The 21,007-nt window shown below is 41.6% G+C and overlaps 1 protein-coding gene across 3 annotated transcripts in view; it reads right to left on the bottom strand.

Moving 5' to 3' along the window:
* COL15A1 (collagen type XV alpha 1 chain) overlaps positions 1-21,007 on the bottom strand; it is a 155,366-nt gene that overhangs the window by 33,210 nt on the left and 101,149 nt on the right. For all 3 annotated transcript variants that reach the window (XM_075052255.1, XM_075052254.1, XM_075052256.1), the window contains exons 19-27: positions 18,627-18,662; positions 14,581-14,643; positions 13,653-13,688; positions 13,476-13,559; positions 7,188-7,253; positions 5,239-5,274; positions 3,587-3,649; positions 1,483-1,560; positions 1,330-1,365 (exon numbers count right to left, since the gene is read on the bottom strand). In XM_075052255.1, coding sequence (XP_074908356.1) covers positions 1,330-1,365; positions 1,483-1,560; positions 3,587-3,649; positions 5,239-5,274; positions 7,188-7,253; positions 13,476-13,559; positions 13,653-13,688; positions 14,581-14,643; positions 18,627-18,662 — 498 coding nt within the window. The remainder of the gene's footprint in view (positions 1-1,329; positions 1,366-1,482; positions 1,561-3,586; positions 3,650-5,238; positions 5,275-7,187; positions 7,254-13,475; positions 13,560-13,652; positions 13,689-14,580; positions 14,644-18,626; positions 18,663-21,007) is intronic.

Genomic DNA, 21,007 nt, shown 5'->3' with positions numbered 1-21,007 from the left:
TTTCCTTCCGATTCTCTCCCCCATGCCACTGGGTGGGGGGAAGTGAGTGAGCGGCTGCGTGGTGCTTAGTTGCTGGCTGGGGTTAAACCACAATATATGTTGAGGTGAAAGGATAGACTCATCTTGCAGTCATACAAGGAGGAGAAAAGGAACTCCCTTTCTGGTAAGTGAGGCTATCCCCCTCAAGGTATTCTGGTACACAGTAATTAGGAAAGCAGTTATTCAGCACACACAGTTAGCCCCTTTTAAAGACCACAGAAACTGATGGCAAAATCTCCTACACACCTCGGTGCACAGAAACAACACCTACTATCATTCAGTTGGGCACAACAGAGACCAGGCTACATCAAAAACAGAAGCAAAGAAACACTCAATATCCTTGATCTTTGGAATACTAGACTAGAAGAAATTAATTCCTGCTCTAACACTACTGAATCTGGGCAATTGTTCTTATTTTTTAAGTAATTTCTTGTGCTTTCATACAACATTCTGTGTCCAGTGAAAAATACCAGGCCAAGTACCTGAATGGCCTCTAAATCCTGATTTTGATAAATGGTCTGACTCTACTGCCTGATCTGCAGCTTCCTCAGAATCCAAGGCAGTTGCAAATTATTGGCACCGACCGAAATTGAGCCTGATGTAGTCAATTGTTTTAATGTAAATCATAGAGTTAGAGAATAATTTAGATTGGAAGGGACCTTTAGAAATCATCTAGTCCAACTCTTGCTCAAAGCAGACAGACTTCCAAGTTAGGTCATGCTGCTCAGCACCTTGTTCCACAATCCACCATCTCTCCGAGCACCCCTCTCTGTGATTAACCGCTTCTACTGTGAGTTTTTTTCCTTTATATCTAATTGGAATTTCCCTTGCTGGAACTTGTGATCATTGTAACTTGCCTTTTTCCTGTGCACCTCTGAGAAGGACCTGACGTTTTCTGTTCTAGAATTCCCTTTCAGACAGTGGCAGGGAGCAATCAAAGCTCCTCTCAGCCTTTTATCTTCAGGGCTAAACAAATCCAGTTCACTCAGAGTCATAAGTTACGTAAGTTTCTAGCTCTGATGATATTTCACTTTCTGTTTAGATAGTAACGGATACATTTGTGCTACTAGAATTTAAATTCTGAATCAACTCAGTAGTTTACAGCACCAGACAGGTAACAACCACATCCTTTTCTGAAGGACATTGATCATCCTGAAGCACGAATACTCCTTATCATCCCTACTCAGAAGGAATGAAAAGCTAAAAGAAACTACCTTTACATTTACTATTTTCTGTAAAACCAAAGCAAAATAAAAAAAAAGAATCCACTCATCTTTGGAAATCTCTTACCATTGGTCCCATGGGTCCCACCACTCCCGCTTCACCCTGTTGAGGACAGACACATAGAGCAATGACAAGGAGAACTCCTGCAGTATCTAGCAGAGGTGGCTGGTAACAAGGCCACCAAACATTCTGGAGGAACACAACACAGTATTAGCTCACCTTCTCCCCTTTTCTTCCTAATAATTCGGTTAAAGATCCATCAGCAGCAATGATAGCTCCTGGTTCTCCCTTTTCACCCTGCAATTATCAAAGTTATTTTACAGTGTTTACAAAGGAATTCTCAATGAATCAGAAGAAGTCAAAGCAGCATTACTGCAGTTTGAAGCATGACGGATCAGTCATGCTGTGATATCAAACATAAAGTGGTATCAATGTGAGTAGGGTGAAGCTTGGTTCTGGGGGAGAAAAGGGCTGATCTTTCTTAAAACATAATAAAGTACACTAAAAATATCTTGCTCCTGTAAATCTCCCTAGGAGAAATAAGTACTTATTTTTTAAAAAAGACTTTCAATTGCTCTCAATAGAGTAACTATGTGAAATGTGCTGTGTTCACAAGAGATCTCTGCCAAAGGCAGACAGGCAATTGGTGTCTTCTTGTGCACCATCAGCTTAGACAGTGGTCAGGAGATCCTGCTGGAAATGCAAAACCTTGATAGAACACTAAATGTCCTGATTTTACTATCAGGACAGCATGAATTGTTCTATGTGCCTGGCATGATGCAGCCTTTAATGAAAGCCAATTCCCAGCATTCAAATTATGACCCTCTGCATTCCACTTCTTCAAGGGGTAATTTCCATTGAATAATGGCACCAGAACCATGAATTACCATTCCCCAGTGCCAGCGCATGGTTCCCGCTCTGGATCTTTCAGCTGTAACTCTCTTTCTTCTAGCTCAGGCAGCTTGGTACAACAGCCTTCCCAAGATCTCTCATGGAAGAAATCTGGCTCGAAACTAACAATTGCATTGCTGATTCAAACTCATTTGCATTGCTGATTCCACTGAGCAGGAAGTGCTATAACTCGTTCCTCTTGCAGGTTCTTAAATCTTTGGAGTCTCCCTGAAGATACTTCAGATACTTTGGAGTCTCTCTAAGGCTTGGTTTCACTGACTTTATCTTCCGTGATTTTATGGACCTGAGGTTGTGACAGAAGCATCTCATGATCCTTAAAGCAAAATGCTTCTAAGTCTCTGTGCGGCTTTGTTGTGGTTCCCGACTTCATCACTCTTGAGCACAACCTGGTGTTCACACCTCAGTAACATCACTACGTCATTGGTGGGTACAAAATATAATGGCTTCAAAGTTTTGAGCTCCTTCCAGCGTGGACAGCAGAAGCAAAAAAAAAAAAAAAAAAAGAAAACCCAAACAAAAAAACCCAAACTAAAAACCACCCAACTGATTTTAAGGCTGAGCTTGATCATTTTATGCACTCCATAAAAGAACAGGAATCCTTGTGAAAAAGGGGACTGGTATCTATGGCCTGAGACGTTTCCTTCTGAGCCATGAAGATGCTGTTCTTCTACAATCCCACTTCAAACCATAATCAACCATTTCCAAGCCTTCCTATTACTTGTGAGTAAGTGAGGTCAGCTACTTACAAAGAATAAGCAGAAAGTGTTTTTGTTTTTCTTTTTGTTATCCCCAAGATTGTAATAACTTAGATGTTCCTTTCCCCTGCTTCCTGCACGTAGATGAGAAGGGGAAGGAAAATGGAACAGCTGCAATATTTACAAAACTGCAGAGTCAGTCCTCAGTCACCTCTCAGCAGTGCTACCAAATATACACTGTTGTGCAGAAATAAGAGAAAGGACCCTAAGGAGACAGCTCGCCAAGTCTTATTCTTCCAATGGGAATGGAAAACTGCAGTCTTCATTCTGTAGGCAAAGCCCTCTGTGCCAAAGGAGGACGAAAAGATTAATCTTTTTTTGTTTGGCCTTTCGGTTAGGATCCCAGGCTGTCGGCACAGACAACCAACTTGCAAGAAGAGGTTACCTCATGTTTCATGTTTATGCAAACTTATTCTGATAAGTGCATACTGCATCACAGAATTTCAACACTAGGCAGGAACGTTAGCTCTCAGGAGTATTATATCAAAGTATTTTGTTTAGCACTCTTTCAATTTCCACTTAGTAAATTTTTCACATAAACTTATTAACAAGCCAATCCCTAGTGAAATCAGAATCATTAAACTTTTAACATCACTAAGTAGTTGTCATCTAACACATTTTGCATCGTGTACTTTTCCCTATGCATTTTCTCTTACTTGTTGTCCTTTGGGTCCTTGTGATCCAGGCAAACCAGTATCACCTTTCGGTCCCCGAGGGCCCTAAGCAAAAACAAGTACATAAATCCATGGTGAGATCTGCTAAGAATATGGAGCCAGGCCATTTTACTAGATCTAATTTTAAATAACTGGAAAACTTGAACTTGAATCACTCTGCTTGCAATCTAAGAACGCTTACAAGACTAAATTGCTGTCTGAATCAAAGTATCCCCCCAAACAAATATCCTATAGGGAGAATCTGTTAAAAAGAACAAACCAAAAGCTCCCTGATGTTTATCACAGTGTAGATGATACACACATTCACAGAGAAATAGGCAAACATTAGTAAGAGTGGCAATTCAGCCTAAAATTCTCTATTTCCTCCCTACTCTATTCTCTTTCCCTCCATGATCATTCAGCCAGGCTGATTGTCAACAGAATTTCTGAAGCTATATTTTTAACAGTACTTTAAAATTTTTTTATCTGAAATAGAGATTACATATTTGAAAATGAGATGATTTCTCTTTCTGTTCTGTGGTGACAACATTCTGCTCAGATAACTTTATGTTTTACAATCTTCCATTATAAGTGCATTCAGAAGCATTTTTTTTTTACCCACCAAGAACTAAATTCAAGTCTACATGATTTCTGCATTAGTGAAGAGATCAAGAAAAGACCTGAGGTAAGAACAAGAATGGCATTTTCATGTCTGTAGAAATTCTGTAAATGACAGAGAGACTAAGAATTCATTATATCACTTTCTAACTGTTATCAGCTCTTTTTCAAATGAAAAGTATTTTTAAGGAGCTTTTTCCCCCTTTCTTTGGCTTCCTATGTAGTCCACAATACCCAGGACTTAGTAAACAACCTTCTGTAGAATTTGGGGCAATTTGCCAGCATTTTGTCAACATCATTTGTCAGCTTTCCCAGTTTTCTCCTTAGTTATTCTCAGGCAATAGACAAAGGATCCTGAGACCATATGCACGCGTCTGAACTGTAAAACAATCATAACAAGGGAAAATAATTCTATCACATTATACAGAATATAAATATAATAGTATAAACAATACTATATGAAGTCACAAGCCAGATAATGTTTCTATGGTGTGGCAGCCTGAGCACAACAGGTAAGTAACATAGTATAAGGTATCTTTGATACTATGGCTGTGCAATACTTCCATGATGGCACTGGTATGTTATTATAAAAAATAATAAATGGTTCCTAAAGGATAAAATAAAATGGGTACACCTCATAGGGCTTTACTGTACTCTGTAGTGGTGATAAAAAAAGCCTAAAGAATAATACAATTACTTATACATATGAAGATAACTTTTAGAAGTCCATTTGTTCTATTTGTTTCTCTTGGCATAGGTCTTTTCCTTAGGTAGTAATTTTTCATCAGAGTCAATTACATTTAGATTTAAACTACAGGACTGATTCTGAGATAAGCAGAAATACATGATGTGCATATCACAGTATGCTTCATTTCCGGCAGAGTTAATTTCTACCATAGCTGTTGATTCCATAAAAACCTACAGTCTCCCATATGAAAATTTATTAGACTTTGTATAAATTCTGCACAACATAAATTTTTTAAATATTAAACTATATTGAAAAATACTTACTTAAATCCAAGGAACATAATACTTACAGGAAATCCTGGTAGACCTGGCTTGCCATCTGGCCCCTGCAAAATGCAAAAAACTCACCCCCTTACAAACACATAGTACAGACTTGCAAAACAGAGTATGCATTTTCCATGTATTGCATAATTTGTGAATATTAACTGATCTGAAACTGGATTAAGAACTTCATTCAGCCAGTGGTAAAGTTGTGGACACTCCACAACGCCCTACGCTTCTAAGTTTTTCTGGGACATTAGCATTTACTTTCCAAAACTGGAGGGACACAGACCAGGAAACACTGAAGAAAAGTGACATTTTCCACATACGAAAGGCATGCAACCATAATTCAGCCTCCTTTGAATCTTTTCCAGATTCCAGCACAGAGATCACAGTAGCCCTCCCACCTTTGCCATTTTGCTCCTGGTTGTCTGTGGATAGAAAATAGAGTGTGCAATGGGCTGTGAATAGAAACATGGATTTGGATTTCTACTGGGCATATTTAAGATTGCCCCACTGTGGTATCTGCAGCGAGACACTTCGGTTCTTGTTCAGATCCCCTGGCTGTGTACTACCCGAGGCACTACGAGCCTGCCTGTCTTTCCTGACTGGGGTGAGCTTACAGGCTGAGGTTCAAAGACCTTCCCAACGGCAGCTGCGCTTCGACCTGCAGGACCTACTTCTTTCTGTTGGGACCGTAACTCTAACAGCAATTGCAAGCCAACGCGTTGCTGCTGGGCTCATGAGCCCACTCCTCTGTGTTGTTTTGAGAACCTGCCATCTAAGGCTTGAATGGCGACTGTCTGCAGAAACAGAGCTTCACACGAGAGGACCCATCCTATCCTGGCATCCTATTATGTCCAGGGATTAGGAGAATCAGGTTTTTAGGAAACACACCAAAACGGTCTTCCATGAAAGCTGTTTTACCATAAGCACAGCTGGATGCAGCCACAATAACGTGATGTCATCCTACCATGGGACGAGTGGAAAAGAGGCATGCTAGGCTAACAGATAAAGGTTAAAAGGTGTTATTGGAGCTAATGCCCTTCTTACCAGTTCACTGACAGATTTAGTAAATATTTGTTTTGGGACAGTTGTATTAATAAGATAAAAGTTTTTTCAAACTATGGCTCTGTAGAGTGAAATTTTGCTGTCATCAGGTACACACGTTCTGGTCTTCCTTGTGTCATCAGGGGTTAAATGTGAGGGAGAGAACTGGGCTCACAAACAAGAAGACAGATAAAATAAAATACACAAACAACAGTCCACAATGAAACTAGCTGTGAAGTAAGATGCTTCCTTTGGGGGGATTAAAATTCTGCAAAGTGCAATATATTGTAGACTTTCGAGCAAGTTTGAATAGACTCCACTGCCTGGAAAAGGTAGATTTCTCTTTGGATCCAGTCCTAGGAATTTGAAATCATTACCAAGAAGCATTCAGAATTTCAGATGTTTGACTGAACTATTTTGCAGCTATACTCCTATCTGTGAAACAGAATCTGAAATTTCACATCTGTTGTTCTTTCATGAAATTTCCAGCTTTTCCTCCACAGTTGTAATTGCTGCGAGACTAAACTCATACACAGCACCCTAGCACTCCTAGTTGCAGTCTCAAGCAGAACTGAGCAAAATACTTTATCCCAACATTTTATGGCTTGAAAAACAAGCATAGAAAAAAATTGGAAGAAATGCTATGTAAACCTTGGTCCCCATTATTTCATCAGTTCCCCATGTCTGTCATCCTGAGCATATAGTTCAGATTCAGAGCTAAGCCAACTCCTTTCTTTCATACTAACGTGTAAAAGCAATTCATTCACACAGAATTCAGTTTTTTCCTGAAGTACTTGCACAGAGTTTAGTGCTGAAGTTAGCAGGAACACAATTCTAAAGCGTAGGAAACTCAGCTCTAGCTGATACTTAAAAGGAGACACTGAAGATAGAGCAAATCTGAAGATTTAATAAAGCAGCATATACTCACTGGAGGCCCAAGCAGTCCTTTAATTCCAGTAAAGTTAAAAATTCCATCTGTATCATTGAGTAGTAGCTAAAAAAGTGGTTAAGGAACAGGTTATTTCAAATACCAAATTGATTATCTAGGGCACACATATTTTTAGAGATATATAGACAGTTAAAGCATCCCTTTGTAACCATGGGGAGAAAACCACAAATAAGGCCACAGCAAAGGCTCTCTACTTCTAATTTTTGTTATACATCTAGAATAACAAAACCTAGCATTTGTTTTACACTTCATATGTAAGGATGTCAGAATGCTTTCAAAACTTCAATGAACTGACTCTCATTTTTAACTTGAAAACTATGACACCAAATGTTGCAGCCTGAAGTAATTTCTCCTCAGTAAGATAAAGATCAAAATGAAAGTTTTACACTCCATTATGTCACTGCCATTCTAAGATGGTGAATCTGTCTGACCACACTCATCCTGTTGTAGAGGTGAAGTTATAATTCTATTCTGGACATATCTGCATCGCACCGTGCAGTGCCATGCAGCAATTCCTAAGTCAGCTCCGCTCCTGCTGCTGGGTCTGCAATCAATGAAATGAGCTTGGATCCCCAAAACAGTGCGGTCACTTGGATGTGGAGCAGCACCTAAGCTAATAGCGCCGAGTCTCCAGAAGCCTGACCAGAGCAGTATAGTAGCTGTGCTGTTATACTGCTTCCTATCCTGGAATTAGTGAGCTCAGCATTAGCTCAGACATTTCTGCATAATTTGATCACAGAATCGGGATAATGGAGGTGGACAGGGACCTTTGGACATAATCTGGTCCAACCCCCTCCTCAATGCAGGTCTAACTGGATCAGGTCACTCACGGACTTGTCCAGTTAAGTCTTCAACACCTCTAAGGATGGAAATGCCACAATTCCTCTGGGCAACCGGTCCCAGTATTTGAGCATCGTCAGGGTAAAAAGTTTTTGCCTTATCTAATTGGAATTTCCCATGTCCCAACTTGTGTCTGTTACATCTCGTAATATTGCCGTACACCTCCAAGAAGAAGGTGCCTCCATCTTCTCTGTATCCTCTGATTAGGTAGTTGTAGACAGCAATAAAGTCTCTCCTTAACCTTCTTTCCTCCAGGCTGAGCAGAACCAGTCATCTCAGTGCTCTGGTCCCCTGACCATCTGGGCAGCCCTGCACAGGGCTTGCTCCATTCTGTCGATATCTTTCTTGTACCAAGGATCTCACAGCTGGACACGATACTCCACAAGCAGTCTCATGAATGCCAATCATGACTCTCTGAGCCCATCAGTTAAGCCATTTTTCCACCTATTTCATCATCCGCTTATCCACTTCATAGGTGATCAGTTTGGTGATAGCGAGACTGTGGGAGACTGCATCAGAAGCCTTGCTAAAGTCAGGGTGTACAACATCCAGTGTCCATTGCTTGTCCATGGGTAAGCAATCATTTTGGTCAGGAATGAATTGCTGTTAGTAAATCCATGTTGGCTGCTCCCAGTCAGATTCTTGTCCAGATGTTATGATTAGACTTTCATTTTGGTTTCAGATAGCTACCTTTCTGGTTTAAATAGGTGTTCCCAATATTATATCATATGGTCATACATTAAATTCAGGACAGACAGTGTGTAAGTGCTTGCTCCACATAAATGTTGTAGGTGAAAAAAAGATCCTTACTCTGTTTTTGTCATTTGTTTCATTTTCTTTCAGTCCAACAGTCCCATTTATTGCGTGACAGTTTAGTCTTGTTTTGGATTCAGAAATATGTACTGAATGTCCTTAGAGGCTTGAACTAGTCCACTTGTTTAGCAGGCAAGCCATGTCATCCATTTCAATATAAGGCTCTGTGTGCAGCAGTATATTCCCATTCAATGTAATGAAAATCTGAATTTCGCAAGGCCAGGGCAGGGCATGCCTTTAGGCGCCAGGGATTCAATTAGCACATGAATAAGCATGTTGTCACTGAGGTATTGTGAATCTGAATGCCTCTTTTGCTTGTAACCACGTGCAGATCAATGCTATCAGATCACAATCTTTTGCAACATTTGTTATGAATGCAGTATACAGGACCGAAGTTTGAAGCTACCCCTGCTTTGCATAGGAGGTTTGACAATATGGCCTCCAGAGGTCACTTCCAATTATCTTAAGAGTCTCTGAATACTATTTTTCTAATCTGGGATGTGAAGGAGGACACAAAAGAGGACAGACCTGCTTGGTCACACCACATATCCTATCCTATCCTATCCTATCCTATCCTATCCTATGTCAACTGAGCATGGCAGTATATGGCCAACTTTCTGTACTTTGAGGTCATGTTGGCATCATGATTCATGCTGCTAAAGCCTGTCACTTTTACTGGGTGCTGCTACCTGCTCGTCCTCATGTTCTACAAAAACCACTGGAAAACTGCCAAATAAAAAGACAGTTTAAGTCCTGCAGGCAGCACTCCATCTCCCAGCCTGCATAAGCTCTGCTGCAATGCTCTGGGGTGGTTCGATGCCTTTGGTCCCACTGTATTCCCAGCTCTATATGGCCCAGAAAGGGAACAAGACATGGGCTGTTACCTTAATGACAGTAATAAAAGAGTCCTCCTGCTGCAATTGTTCTGCTTTATCTACAGCTGGTGGCAGAAATCCAGGAGCCCTGGGTTTACACTGCCTTTTCATTGTGGAATTACTCAGTATTCAATCTTTTGGGGCTCAATCCAAACTGTACTGAAGTCAGTGGAAAGAATCCCAAAGGCTTGGCTGAGCTTGGATCAGGCACTTTGTATGTTTTATAAATAGAGTTTCAATGCAAATGGAAGTTGCTGTTGGAAGTCAGAAAACTGTACACAGTGCTGAGGAAGATATGAAAATAGAGGGTACAGGGATGATGATTAGAGAAAAAGATTGCACTCTTCACAAGCTGCTCCAGGTATATAGATACTTATCTGCCTTTTTGGATGTGCAAGCAGCTTTAATAGCAACAGTCCAGCAGTGTAACATTTCAACACATCGAATCAGTTCAGAAAGTGCTGACTATGAACTAAGGACAACGTTGTTTTTCTTATTTTCTTCACTGTTATGAAGAGGAAGAAACAGTAGGTTTTAGCATGATTGTCTGGGTTGGGTTCTAAGTAAACCTTCAGCCTTGTATCCAAAATGGCATGAATATGCCCTTATTAGAATTACAGAAAGAACATAGGAAACACAAAATATTTCAACATTTGCTTTATGCCCCCATCATTAACCTTTCTCCAGGCATTTCATGCAGTTCTTGTACCTAAAATATGGATGAATAATGGCAGCAATAGATAATAGTTTAAAAGTTTTAAATTTAAATCCAATAAAATTTCTCTATTCAAAATTATTTCTGTACTATATCCAACTAAATTGGAGTGATAAAATCATAGCAACAATTAATATGGTTTACTGGTTATCATGAATCCATGCATGAGAATGCACTGAGTATCAGAGGCTATGCTCCAGAAGAGCAAAATAGCTAATATAGGGTAAGGAATATTGATTTTAGTATTTCGGAAGGTCAAAGAGCAGCAAACTGCAGGACACTGTTTTTTAAACATGGCAGTTTGGAGCAGAATTCCTGACCGACAGGAGGCAACTGAGGCGGCAGAAAGGACTGCAAGCCCCTGAGACCCAGGGTGTTGGCAGGTTCTGCAGGAGCCTGGAAATGGCAAGGTTCCACTGCAGACCTCCATTTTATCTTACCGTGTCTTTCCACAGTGTTAGAAGTGGCTCCTGAAGAAATCGAATCCCCTCAGTTCACATCGGGACCAGGTTAAATGAGGAGGAAACCAAGGTCCACTTTTGAGCGCAGTTCAATCGATGTGCTGTTGGCCAGGTACTGGTGGGGCCTGGCCCCGAGCCACAGCTGTCCACGTCAGACCTTAATATCTCAAAAATGCTGAAACCGCACCAGCTCTTTAATTTCTTTTATTTTGATCAAGAAGCATAAAATCTGTTTAGTTGTAGCCACCCAGCCCTTCGTAAGAAAACTTCCTTCCGACTCTGATAGACTGGACTTCTGTAGCCCAAGAAGTATTGTTGTCTTTGGCTACACGACGGTTAGATGAGTGAACTAATAGACCCTGACCCAGGGAGTGAACTCTCTAACTGCCCTGTGGTTTGCTTAGATCACTTCATCGATCTCTGCTGCGCTGCCCAGGTCAAGCCAATATCCACATTACAGCAGCTGGTACTGGTATTTATTTTAGTTCTGTAATTCCAACTGCAACTGATAGGTCTGCTTGCAGTAGTTCTTTCCATATCTGAAGCTAACTACAGAAGATGAGACACTGAATCAACAAAATGTATTTGCATAATTTAAACTTCTATCTCAGCAAACGTGTAGTAAGCAAAGGTCCTGTTCTTATACAAACATTTGTGAGGTAAGGAGAACTCAGTGTCATACATTGTGACATTTACTTCACACACACACACACACACACACACACACACGTTTAATTAACTGTATCAAAATCCAGCACCCCAAGTTCTCAGAGAAACCATCCAGTTAACAATAGAGAGGATTGGAAACATATAAAGATAGATGGCTCTTGCTGTACCCCCCCAGAATACCTGTTTGCTACAAATGTACATAAAGCCACATATATTATGCACCTGACTTTGTGAGAGAGCTTACTTCTTAAACTCCAAGGTATTTAGAGAAAGAAATGGGTTTCTCTGTAGGTTTGTAATACACCTAACGCAATACAGCTTCTACCAGGCTCTATACGTTTCTGTAATGCATGGTGAAGGTCGTTCACGCAGAAGTTCTGGAGAATTCAAAGGATGCATGTTAGGTTTCTTCAGACATAGCTACACATTAGATAGACATACGGACTGTGACTATCACAATGTGTAGGAAGCTATACAGCCTCCAGCTAACTAGCGTCATTAGTTTGCTATGTCAGCTTCAATAATCTTTTTACATTTCTTATACATACTGTCCTCCCTCTGAGGCTCTCACAGTGTTTTTTCAAGTACTAATGAGCTAAGGAGCAACACATTCAGATTCATTATTCCTGCAAACAGAGCTGTTTAGTCACTGATAAGAGTTAAGGCCCCACAGTGACGCCGTGGCAGCTGAAACCAGGACACAGGGCTGTGAGAAAGAACATGAATTTTACACCAGCATTTCTGTCACAGCTACTGAGGAACTTCCCAGCACTCCAACAGAAACATGATAAGGTGTAGAGCTGGTGACAACTTTGAACTAGATGATCTTCAGACACCCTTTCCAAACAACACTTCTGTGAATCTATAATTCTGCTCATGCAAGATCTTAGGATCTTGGATCCTAAGATTCTGGGTGGATACCCAGTAAATTCAGTAAAAAAACCCAACTCTTTTGGGACTGGTTATGTGGGCTACGGGATGCCAATCTATGCTATATTTGCTGTCAGTAGCAGAAGCCTAAGTGAAAGCCTAGTTGTTTCAGTCAACGAAAAATGTTACGTGTAGCTCAGCTTCATGATAATATTGGTGGCCAGGTCCTGCTAACACAGATTTCTCAGCTGGGCATTTTCCCTTCTTGCAATCACAAATCAGTTCTTACTGCCGAAATATGCATTCCCATGGACGAGTCTCGCTGTTTTAGGCACCTTCAGCTCTCAGAGGTGAAGAATTCCCTGCAGCCACTCACAGCTTCTCCAGTTCTTAATGTCATATCAAGCCAACCACAAGGATTTTTGTTATCAGCTTGAAATGGGATTCATCCTAATCTCTAGCCTTCGTTACTGCTAACTAGTATTGTTTTTGCAAAGGCTGATGTACACAAAGCAAAACTGACTGAAAACATACATGCAGCTAAGGGATATTGGACAGTTTTTATGAGCTTCTAGGATTTTACCCCTTGGCACTTTTGGCTGTCGCTTCCACGACAGAGTCAGTGCTCTGGTTTGTACAGTGGACACCTGTCAGAAAACACAATGTATCTCTGTCCTACATACTGCTGCGTCTCAGGTGCCTTGCTTTGTTAAACATTCCCAGTTTTATATTTCTCTGTTGATTTTTATTTGATGTTCGCAAGTCCTGCAGAATTAGCTGGAGAGTTTGTGAGAAGCTCTCAATATGGCCCCATAATTTTCCTATGTAAGCTCTTCACCCACTTTCCTTCCTATTTTGTCTTTTCAAAACAAATCCATTTGATACAGAGACATACTGAGATTTTTTTGTTTTGAGGACTTATGACCTGAACATCAACAGAAGAATTGCCAGTTTATTAATCGCCTGTGCCCTCTTCTCTGTAAGACGAGTTCCAGAGAGTTTAATGCTTGGCGAACACGCTTACCTCAGGTATTGCTATGATTGGTCCTGGTGGTCCTGGTGGTCCAGGCGGTCCCACAATACTGGTCCCGTCCTGTCCTGGTTTACCCTATTTCAAAAGCATTACAGGTGGAAAACCCATTTACTAAGTACTACATTTCCCATAGGTTTCTCAGAAAGAATGAAATCCACACACTCTCACCTGAGGTCCTGGGTCACCCTTCTCCCCTTTTGGACCCTGCATGTGATTAAAAATATGAGCATAAGTGATTTAAAAGGAAACATTGTGAAAATGTGCTTTCTCTAGCTTCACAAAAAGCACAGCAGTAAAATGCAGGTACAGAAGGATCGATCCCCAGCTCTCTCAAACCACAGATAGGGCCAGCTGATTTCAACTCCGACTCTGAGGATTTGGTGTTTAAAAGTATTTCCCAGCATGTTCGACAGAGTTCACAGATGACCAGAAGCAAATGGGCACACAACATTTCATTAGCTGGGGATTAATTCAACAAGCCTTTCTTCCCCTGCACTGAAATCAGCCATGCCTGGCTGCCTTTTCTTTTTTTCAGCATTAACCCCCTCGGTTGTGTCCGGCGTTGCCCAGCGGACTGGGCAGGGGAACGCAGGGAGCTAAACAGTCATTTCTGAGGCAGGTTACTTCTACGCTCGATCAGCCCCTCGACACAACTCACCGTGCTGGGGACGGCACGGCTGAGAGGGAGGTGGCAGGGAAGGAGCGCTGGGACTCCCCAGCTGAAGAGCTCCGTAATCCTCACGGCTCTTAAGTGTGAGAAATACATTCAAATCACCTACGAGCCTGCGGGCTTCCCTCTAATTAAAAAGCGGAGCTGATTTCTGAATAATTAAAAGCAAGAGGAGTATCGGAGGATCCGAACTAGCCTCGGGAGATGCCTGTATCGCTTCTGACTGACGAGGGAGGCGAGGAGAAGGGACGGTGCTCCGGTGTTTGGTGTCGGAGGTAGCGGCTCCGGGTTCAGCAGGACAAACCCAGGCCCAGATGTCCGCACGCTGCTGGGAAGTACTTTTTTAGGGCTCCTGCTGAGCCGTAAGACATAGATTTGGGGGCCAGCGTGTGTTAGGTAGTCACGGATTATGACAGCCCTACTCACCACATCTCCGGGATGTCCGGCGATGCCAGGAAAGCCTGGTTTTCCATCCATACCCGGCATTCCCTGCCACAACAAAGACGCTGTTATTCTCTCTAAATTGCATTCAGTTCCACACGAGCAGGAGGCTACCACTCTTGGGAGGGACGCGGTAGGGTTCTGAAGGGACTAGGGGGTAGGTCTGGGGGGGATCCATGGAGTCACCATCATCTCCTCAGTCATCTGCTCTCTCCACTCCTCCTGCTGGTTCCCCCTCTCCGCAGCAGGTTTGTTTAATGCAGCTTCAATCACTTTTCTCCGCTGCTCCCACCTCCCCTTAGCAAAAGGGTGAATTGTGTTGCTTTCCCCCAAGATGTGTTTTGTGGGTTATTTCCACCCTTCAGTGACGTGACTCTCAGGCTGGAGGAAGAGGAGGGAGAGGCGTGCATGTGGACGGGCGTTGGTATGTGGGGTGAAAAGTCGGAGAGCCCCTGCTCTAGTTTAATGCAGGACTGTATATTACTGCTAAGAATCTGATCAGTTACTCTATGGGAGAAACACAGGAGTATCACTCAGTAATGATAATGCAGTTTGCCCAGAGAAAAATGGATAAAGGATAACTGAATTCTTAAAGGACCAGATAAACAGTGAACTACATTTTTTTCTATCTGTTTTTCTCTGTGTCATATGAAAGAGCAAAGGAAATGACACAGAACAGCCTAACAAATAATCCAAGTGACATATTAGCCCTGCCTTGTTTTAGTGGTGGGGCTATTTTTTCTGTTTGTTTGCTTGGTTGGTTAGTGAGGTTTTTTTGGTGTGGGGTTTTTTGTTTGTTTGTTTTGGGGGGAGAGTGTTTTGGTTTTTTTTTTAGGAAAAGACTGTTTTGGTTCTTTTTGTTCTGCTTCAAGAAAATATTTTGGGGCTTTTACACTAGATAGTACCATGAAAATCTAGTAGACATAGACAATTCTATTAAAAGGTCAGTTCAGTAGCTGTCAAAAAGATAAACTGAATACAAGAAATTATTATAAAAGGGACAGGAAAACAAGAGCACAGAACATTACTATGCCACTGTATATACTTATTGTATGCCCATAACTTGAATTCTGTGCACTGGTTTGTTCACATTTTCCATCTTGAAAAGGATCTAGTGGAACTAGAAAAACTTCAGAAAAGGCCAATGGGAATAATGGAAGGTACAGAATGGGTTCTATATGAGACATGATAGTGTAAGCTATGACTCTTTAGCTTGGAAAAGAGACAAATGAGGAGGCGGGTGAAGAATATTGTAGAGCCATCTAAAAGTAGAGAGTAGTTAGGGACTCACACTTCTAATAGAAGAAATAGCGGGCATCAAATGAAAATAGCTGGAAGAGGTTCATGGGACGTGTAGTTAAGTTGGCAGAGTACCTCGCCCCAAGGTCTTGTAAACTGTAGAAGTTTGCATGTGCTTCAGACACTATTTCTAGCTGAGAAAGTCCCTGAGTCACAAATTGTTGGAGTCTAGGAGGTCACTCAGGAGAACTATGGTGAAATACTTGCCCATTTATAAGGTCAAATTGCATCTAAGCATCTGCTCAAACTGCATATGCTTTTGACATTGTTGGAGACAGGATACTGGGATGGATGGATGTGACCCAATAATACCACTGAGAATTACCTAATACTCTACAGGAGTGTCTTAAAGAACAACAGAGTATCAAAGCATCCAGAATCAAATGGTCTTCTCTGCTGCACTTCTGGTGTGATAGAAGAAATTAAAATTAACAGTTCACAGGACACAAAATCCTCTCTGTTCTTATGCCTTTCTACAGAACCACCAGCATAAAAGATTTAGCGTGTCCACGTCATTAAGAAAGTATATTCCCACTGTTATTTCTGATTTTTGTCTGAAATCAGCAAAGCATGTACCTCAGGAATAAACATGCAGTTTATTAAGATAAAGTATAATTTCTGAAGCACTCTAATTTTCATTTTATAGACAAGTGCACCCACATGACTAGTCAAAATGGTACTTGGGACGTAAGTCTCTTCAGTGCTTGTGGGAAATTATATGTATCTATCTGCAGCAAAGGTAACTGGGCAGAGGGAATAACCTTGGACCAACAGCATTTCTGCCACAGAATGCTGCCATTTCAGGTACGTTGGTACCTGCAGATCAGCTTTACAAATGCTGAATAATTTCACCAATTGATTTTCCTAATGAAGTTTAATTTTGAAGAAAAGATCCAGGATAGGTAAGATGTTTTACTGTAAATAATGCATCCAGAGACATCCTTATTTCTAACTCCCTCCATATTTTAAGAATGTAGCTCATTGCTCACATATAAGAGGACTAAGATCTTTTTTAATCTGAGGATTGAAGAGATAGATTGATTATTTTTAAATAGCACTGTAGTCACTCCACTTAAAATATATGCATGTGTTTGAAATGTATCTGTCACATCAACAATAATAATTATCAGAACAAGAACCACAGAACAAAGCACTTGTATGTATAATAATTAATAAAAGAATCTATAGTCTCAAACAGACTAAAAAGAAGAGTTAAACAACTGTCCTATGCATCAATGCATCAGCTTTAATTATCATGCTGACAAACGTGTCTGTGAAATGGTAACACTCAAAATATGTACAGCAGATGGAATTTATGGCAAGCAGAGTCCTGCTACATTGTTGTTTTTTTAAAAATAAACAAGCAGATGCTGCTAGAAGACTGTGATAATACTCTTGTAAATATTCAGCAAGCAGAAGGGTAGATGCATAATTGCTTTTATCTTGTTTCCTAGAGCAACTCTTGATTTCAGTGCTGTCCCAAATGCAAGAGAAGCTTTTGTTTTATTTACCTTATTTTTAAATTTTATTTTATTGATTTTATTGATTTTCTTTTTATTTTCTATGAGTCCCAGCACCACCCTCTGCTGGCTTATGCCTGCAAAAGGCACGCAAGTCAGCCAGGGACTGGCAAAAAGCAGCACAGATACAAACAGAGCTTTGGGTGGGCTCCAAGAGGAGTCCAAACCAGAACGGACAGGGGTGATGACAGGGAAGGTTGGAGAGGAAAGAAGGGACTCCAGCTCCATTCCTTTCAGCCCCGACACGGTGTAAAGCAGTGTAAACCGGCAGGTTTCCCTGGCAATGGGACCTCAGGTCTAGAAGCTGCGGCGATCCAGAGCAGCAGGTCTGGATTGCACACTGGTGCGCAGGGCGAGTCGGACAGCTGGGACAAATTCCAGCTCGGGAGGTGCGGGCTGCACCTTCGGGAAACTGTCTTTCCAAAGAGGATCGTGAAGCACCAGGACGAGATACCCACAGCGTTTTTGGAACCTCCCTGGAGGTACTTAAGGCTCAGCGAGACAAACCCACTGCAGATGTGATCTCGAGTTGGGTGACAACCCCACTCCGAGTGTGAGAGTGGACTAGATGACCTCTGGGCGTCCTTCCAGACCCTCCAGATTTCCACCTTCTTGTCCCTGCCGAGCGGTCGGGTATGGGTTAGGAGGAGCCTGGCTGCAGGGTGACGGGCAGGTTCTAGCACAGAAATAGGCAACGACAGCGGCCTCTGTGCTGAGCACCGCGTCGGGGTCGTGGATGGCTCCTGAGGGCTCTGCACAGCATGGCATGGGTCTACTACTGCACCACAGGCGTGCGACGTTGGGGGGTGCTGGCTACGCACCATGATATTAAGGAGCAGGGGGGCATGTGGAACTCAGTTTTTTATATAAGCTTTGCTGATTTTTTGGTTTTGTTCCGGTGAAAACGTCAACGGCCTCACAAAACACTATGGCATCATGCACCTCAGGATTTAAAATGCATTTTTAACCATATTTTAAACAGAAGTCTTAAGCAACAGGTTATGCTGGCTCCTGATAATCACAATTCAACTGAGAAAAGGTTCTGTTTTTCCAGAGAAGCCTCCCTGGGCTTTAATAAGCTGACAGAGCATGCAAACTTCTACAGTTTACAAGACCTTGCATGAGTTTGTCTCCTGAGTGCATTAAGAGAAGAAAGGAAACCAAGAGGAAGAAACTACTGAGGTTTCAGATCAAGATAAATGAATTTCTCACCTTTGAACCTGGTGGACCAATGCTGCCTCTTTCTCCCTGAAACAGAGACAAAGTAGGGCTCAAATGTCAAACACAACAGTAATTACCAGGATTTTAAACATGTATGATACCTTCCTTACAAATAAAGGGACTGAATGCAGTAAAACGATTAGCAAAAATAGGGCATATTTTTGGTAAAGTGATGCTCAGCATACATTTGTGAATTAGTTCTGGGGGTCTAACCTCCCAGTTGCCACCCACATCTTAAAGTTTCTGGTCACCACACATGATTTTTGCTGAGCATCTACCAAGCCACATGCCTGAACCTTCATTTCGGTGTCTGAAATCAGCACATGGTAACATTCCCCAGACCTAACCATGCCACGGTGACCTCGTGCCTCCACAAACGACCCACCATCTTCCTCCGACACCGTTAACTCAGCCTCCCCCCCCAGCACTGCTCTCCCCATCCGCCCGGCCACTGCGTCATACCACGAGCGGTGTGACCAGTGCTGCACTGTTCCACCTTGGGGACCGATTCTGCAGTACTCGAGATCCAAGCAGACATGATTCCTTGATTTCATTACAGACAGACAACATGCAATTTAGTTTATTTCATTTGAGATAGAGAATGTAAACGGGAATAAATCAGCAAGGAGCTACAGCCGTTGCCTCAAATGTTATGTTTATGCTTATTGTCTTTTAGGAGTGCTCATATTCGTGAACGCATGAAGACTGTAGAATGTTTTTTAATGAAAACAGTTTTTCATGAAAATAAAAGTGAAAGCAGAATTTGGATCTTTACTTACTTGCTAAGAAAGAGAGAAAACTTTGATCACAGCAGGCCTTCTCTAACAGCTCTACTAGTCTGGGGTATTTGAAGGATGAAGGATGTATGAAACATAACTGCTCATGATGTGTTAGCTCTTGGTTTTTGGAAGTGGGTGGCTGTTGTATTTTGCCACTGTTGCCTAGTGAAGTCATTTATAACCATGAAAAGTGGGTGTAAAATTCATCCCCATGAGAATGATAGTGTATTATAAGCACTTTATATTAATTTTGTAAGATATTAGGCAATAGTATCTTCCTTTCTGTGTCTCCATGATCTTGGGGATGACTGACTCAAGATTAAACAACTAAGAACTTGGTGTAGGTGGTGGCAAAGTCTCTTGGCCAAGGCTTATGACTATCTTTTCAGTCCCAGTCCAGTTCCTAAATCCTAGGAATCATGCTACCTCCATTTCTGAAGTCTTTGTGAAACAATATTTCCACAATATTTTAGAAACAAAATTTCTAGTTAAGGGCAGAGAATAAGTTTTTAACAAAAAATGTATTTTCAGCACGGAGACTTGGCACCTACTCGTGTCCATCGAGCAGCATCATGTGAGAGCACATCTATTCTAGCCAGTCCTTTGCAGTATCATTCAATAACACACACTGTGCAAATAACTTGATTTTTTTCACTCATAGGTAATGTTGTCCTCCAGCATTAACAGAAGTAGTACTCAGAGGAGAGACTTTTCCCAGCCCTATAAGCTGAGCTCCATAGGCTCTAGACATCGGGGACTGGCCAGATCTTTGATTGCTGTTGTTCTATGAAGCAGACGCATGCAGTTATTGCTGGCAAGGGGCTTTCGGGGTAGTCAGTGACCCATTCTGTGTGTTCAGGTGTAAATTTTAGGAAGAGAGGATGGGGGCCCCCACCTATTTTTTAAATTTCCTTCTCTCTCAATGTTGCTATCATTTCCCAGGGCAATGAAGACTTAGAATTTCTTTAACTCCACGTTGAAGGTGATGAAATGGTGCTGTCATGCCGTACTATTAACCTGAGTGCTCCTCGAGATTTACATAGGAATAGAAAAAGCCTCTTCCAGTCTAAGGCCCCATTCTGTGAATCTGCCCTTTTTTTCCTCTGATTTTTCACCTCTCCATTTTTTCCTCATGGCTTACTTAATCAATAGCAGCATCAAAGTGGAAAAATTCAGTCACTACTGAGCTCAAATGAAAACCAAGGCAAAGTAGTCATGACATCTCCCTTCTCCCCCCCAGCACCTTCCAGAATGTTTCCCTATCACTTTCTGGGATCATGTCAGCAGGTCCCTTCCTGCAGCTTTCTCTTTCAGCAGCATACATGTAACCTCTTTGAAACCAGAATTATGTATAAAAGAGCGACAAAGAGAAACTGCCAAATGTCCTAAAAATATTAAACAAAAATGCCATGTGACACCAAGTGCCTTGGAATGTAACGGCCCAGCTGGTATTTACTCACTGTTCTGGTGTGGATGTGCAATAATTCTATTAATACACATTCTGGGTGGATACCCAGTGTAAATGAAACAATATTTGTCCCATACTTAGTCAGTATACGAACGTTAAACCAAAGCTGTTTTGTTAAGGCAAAT

Source organism: Buteo buteo, chromosome 20 (assembly GCF_964188355.1).
Source record: "Buteo buteo chromosome 20, bButBut1.hap1.1, whole genome shotgun sequence".
NCBI classification, from domain to species: domain Eukaryota; kingdom Metazoa; phylum Chordata; class Aves; order Accipitriformes; family Accipitridae; genus Buteo; species Buteo buteo.
The sequence above is the reverse complement of the archived record's forward strand: the minus strand, read 5'-3'. Positions and strand labels throughout refer to the sequence as shown.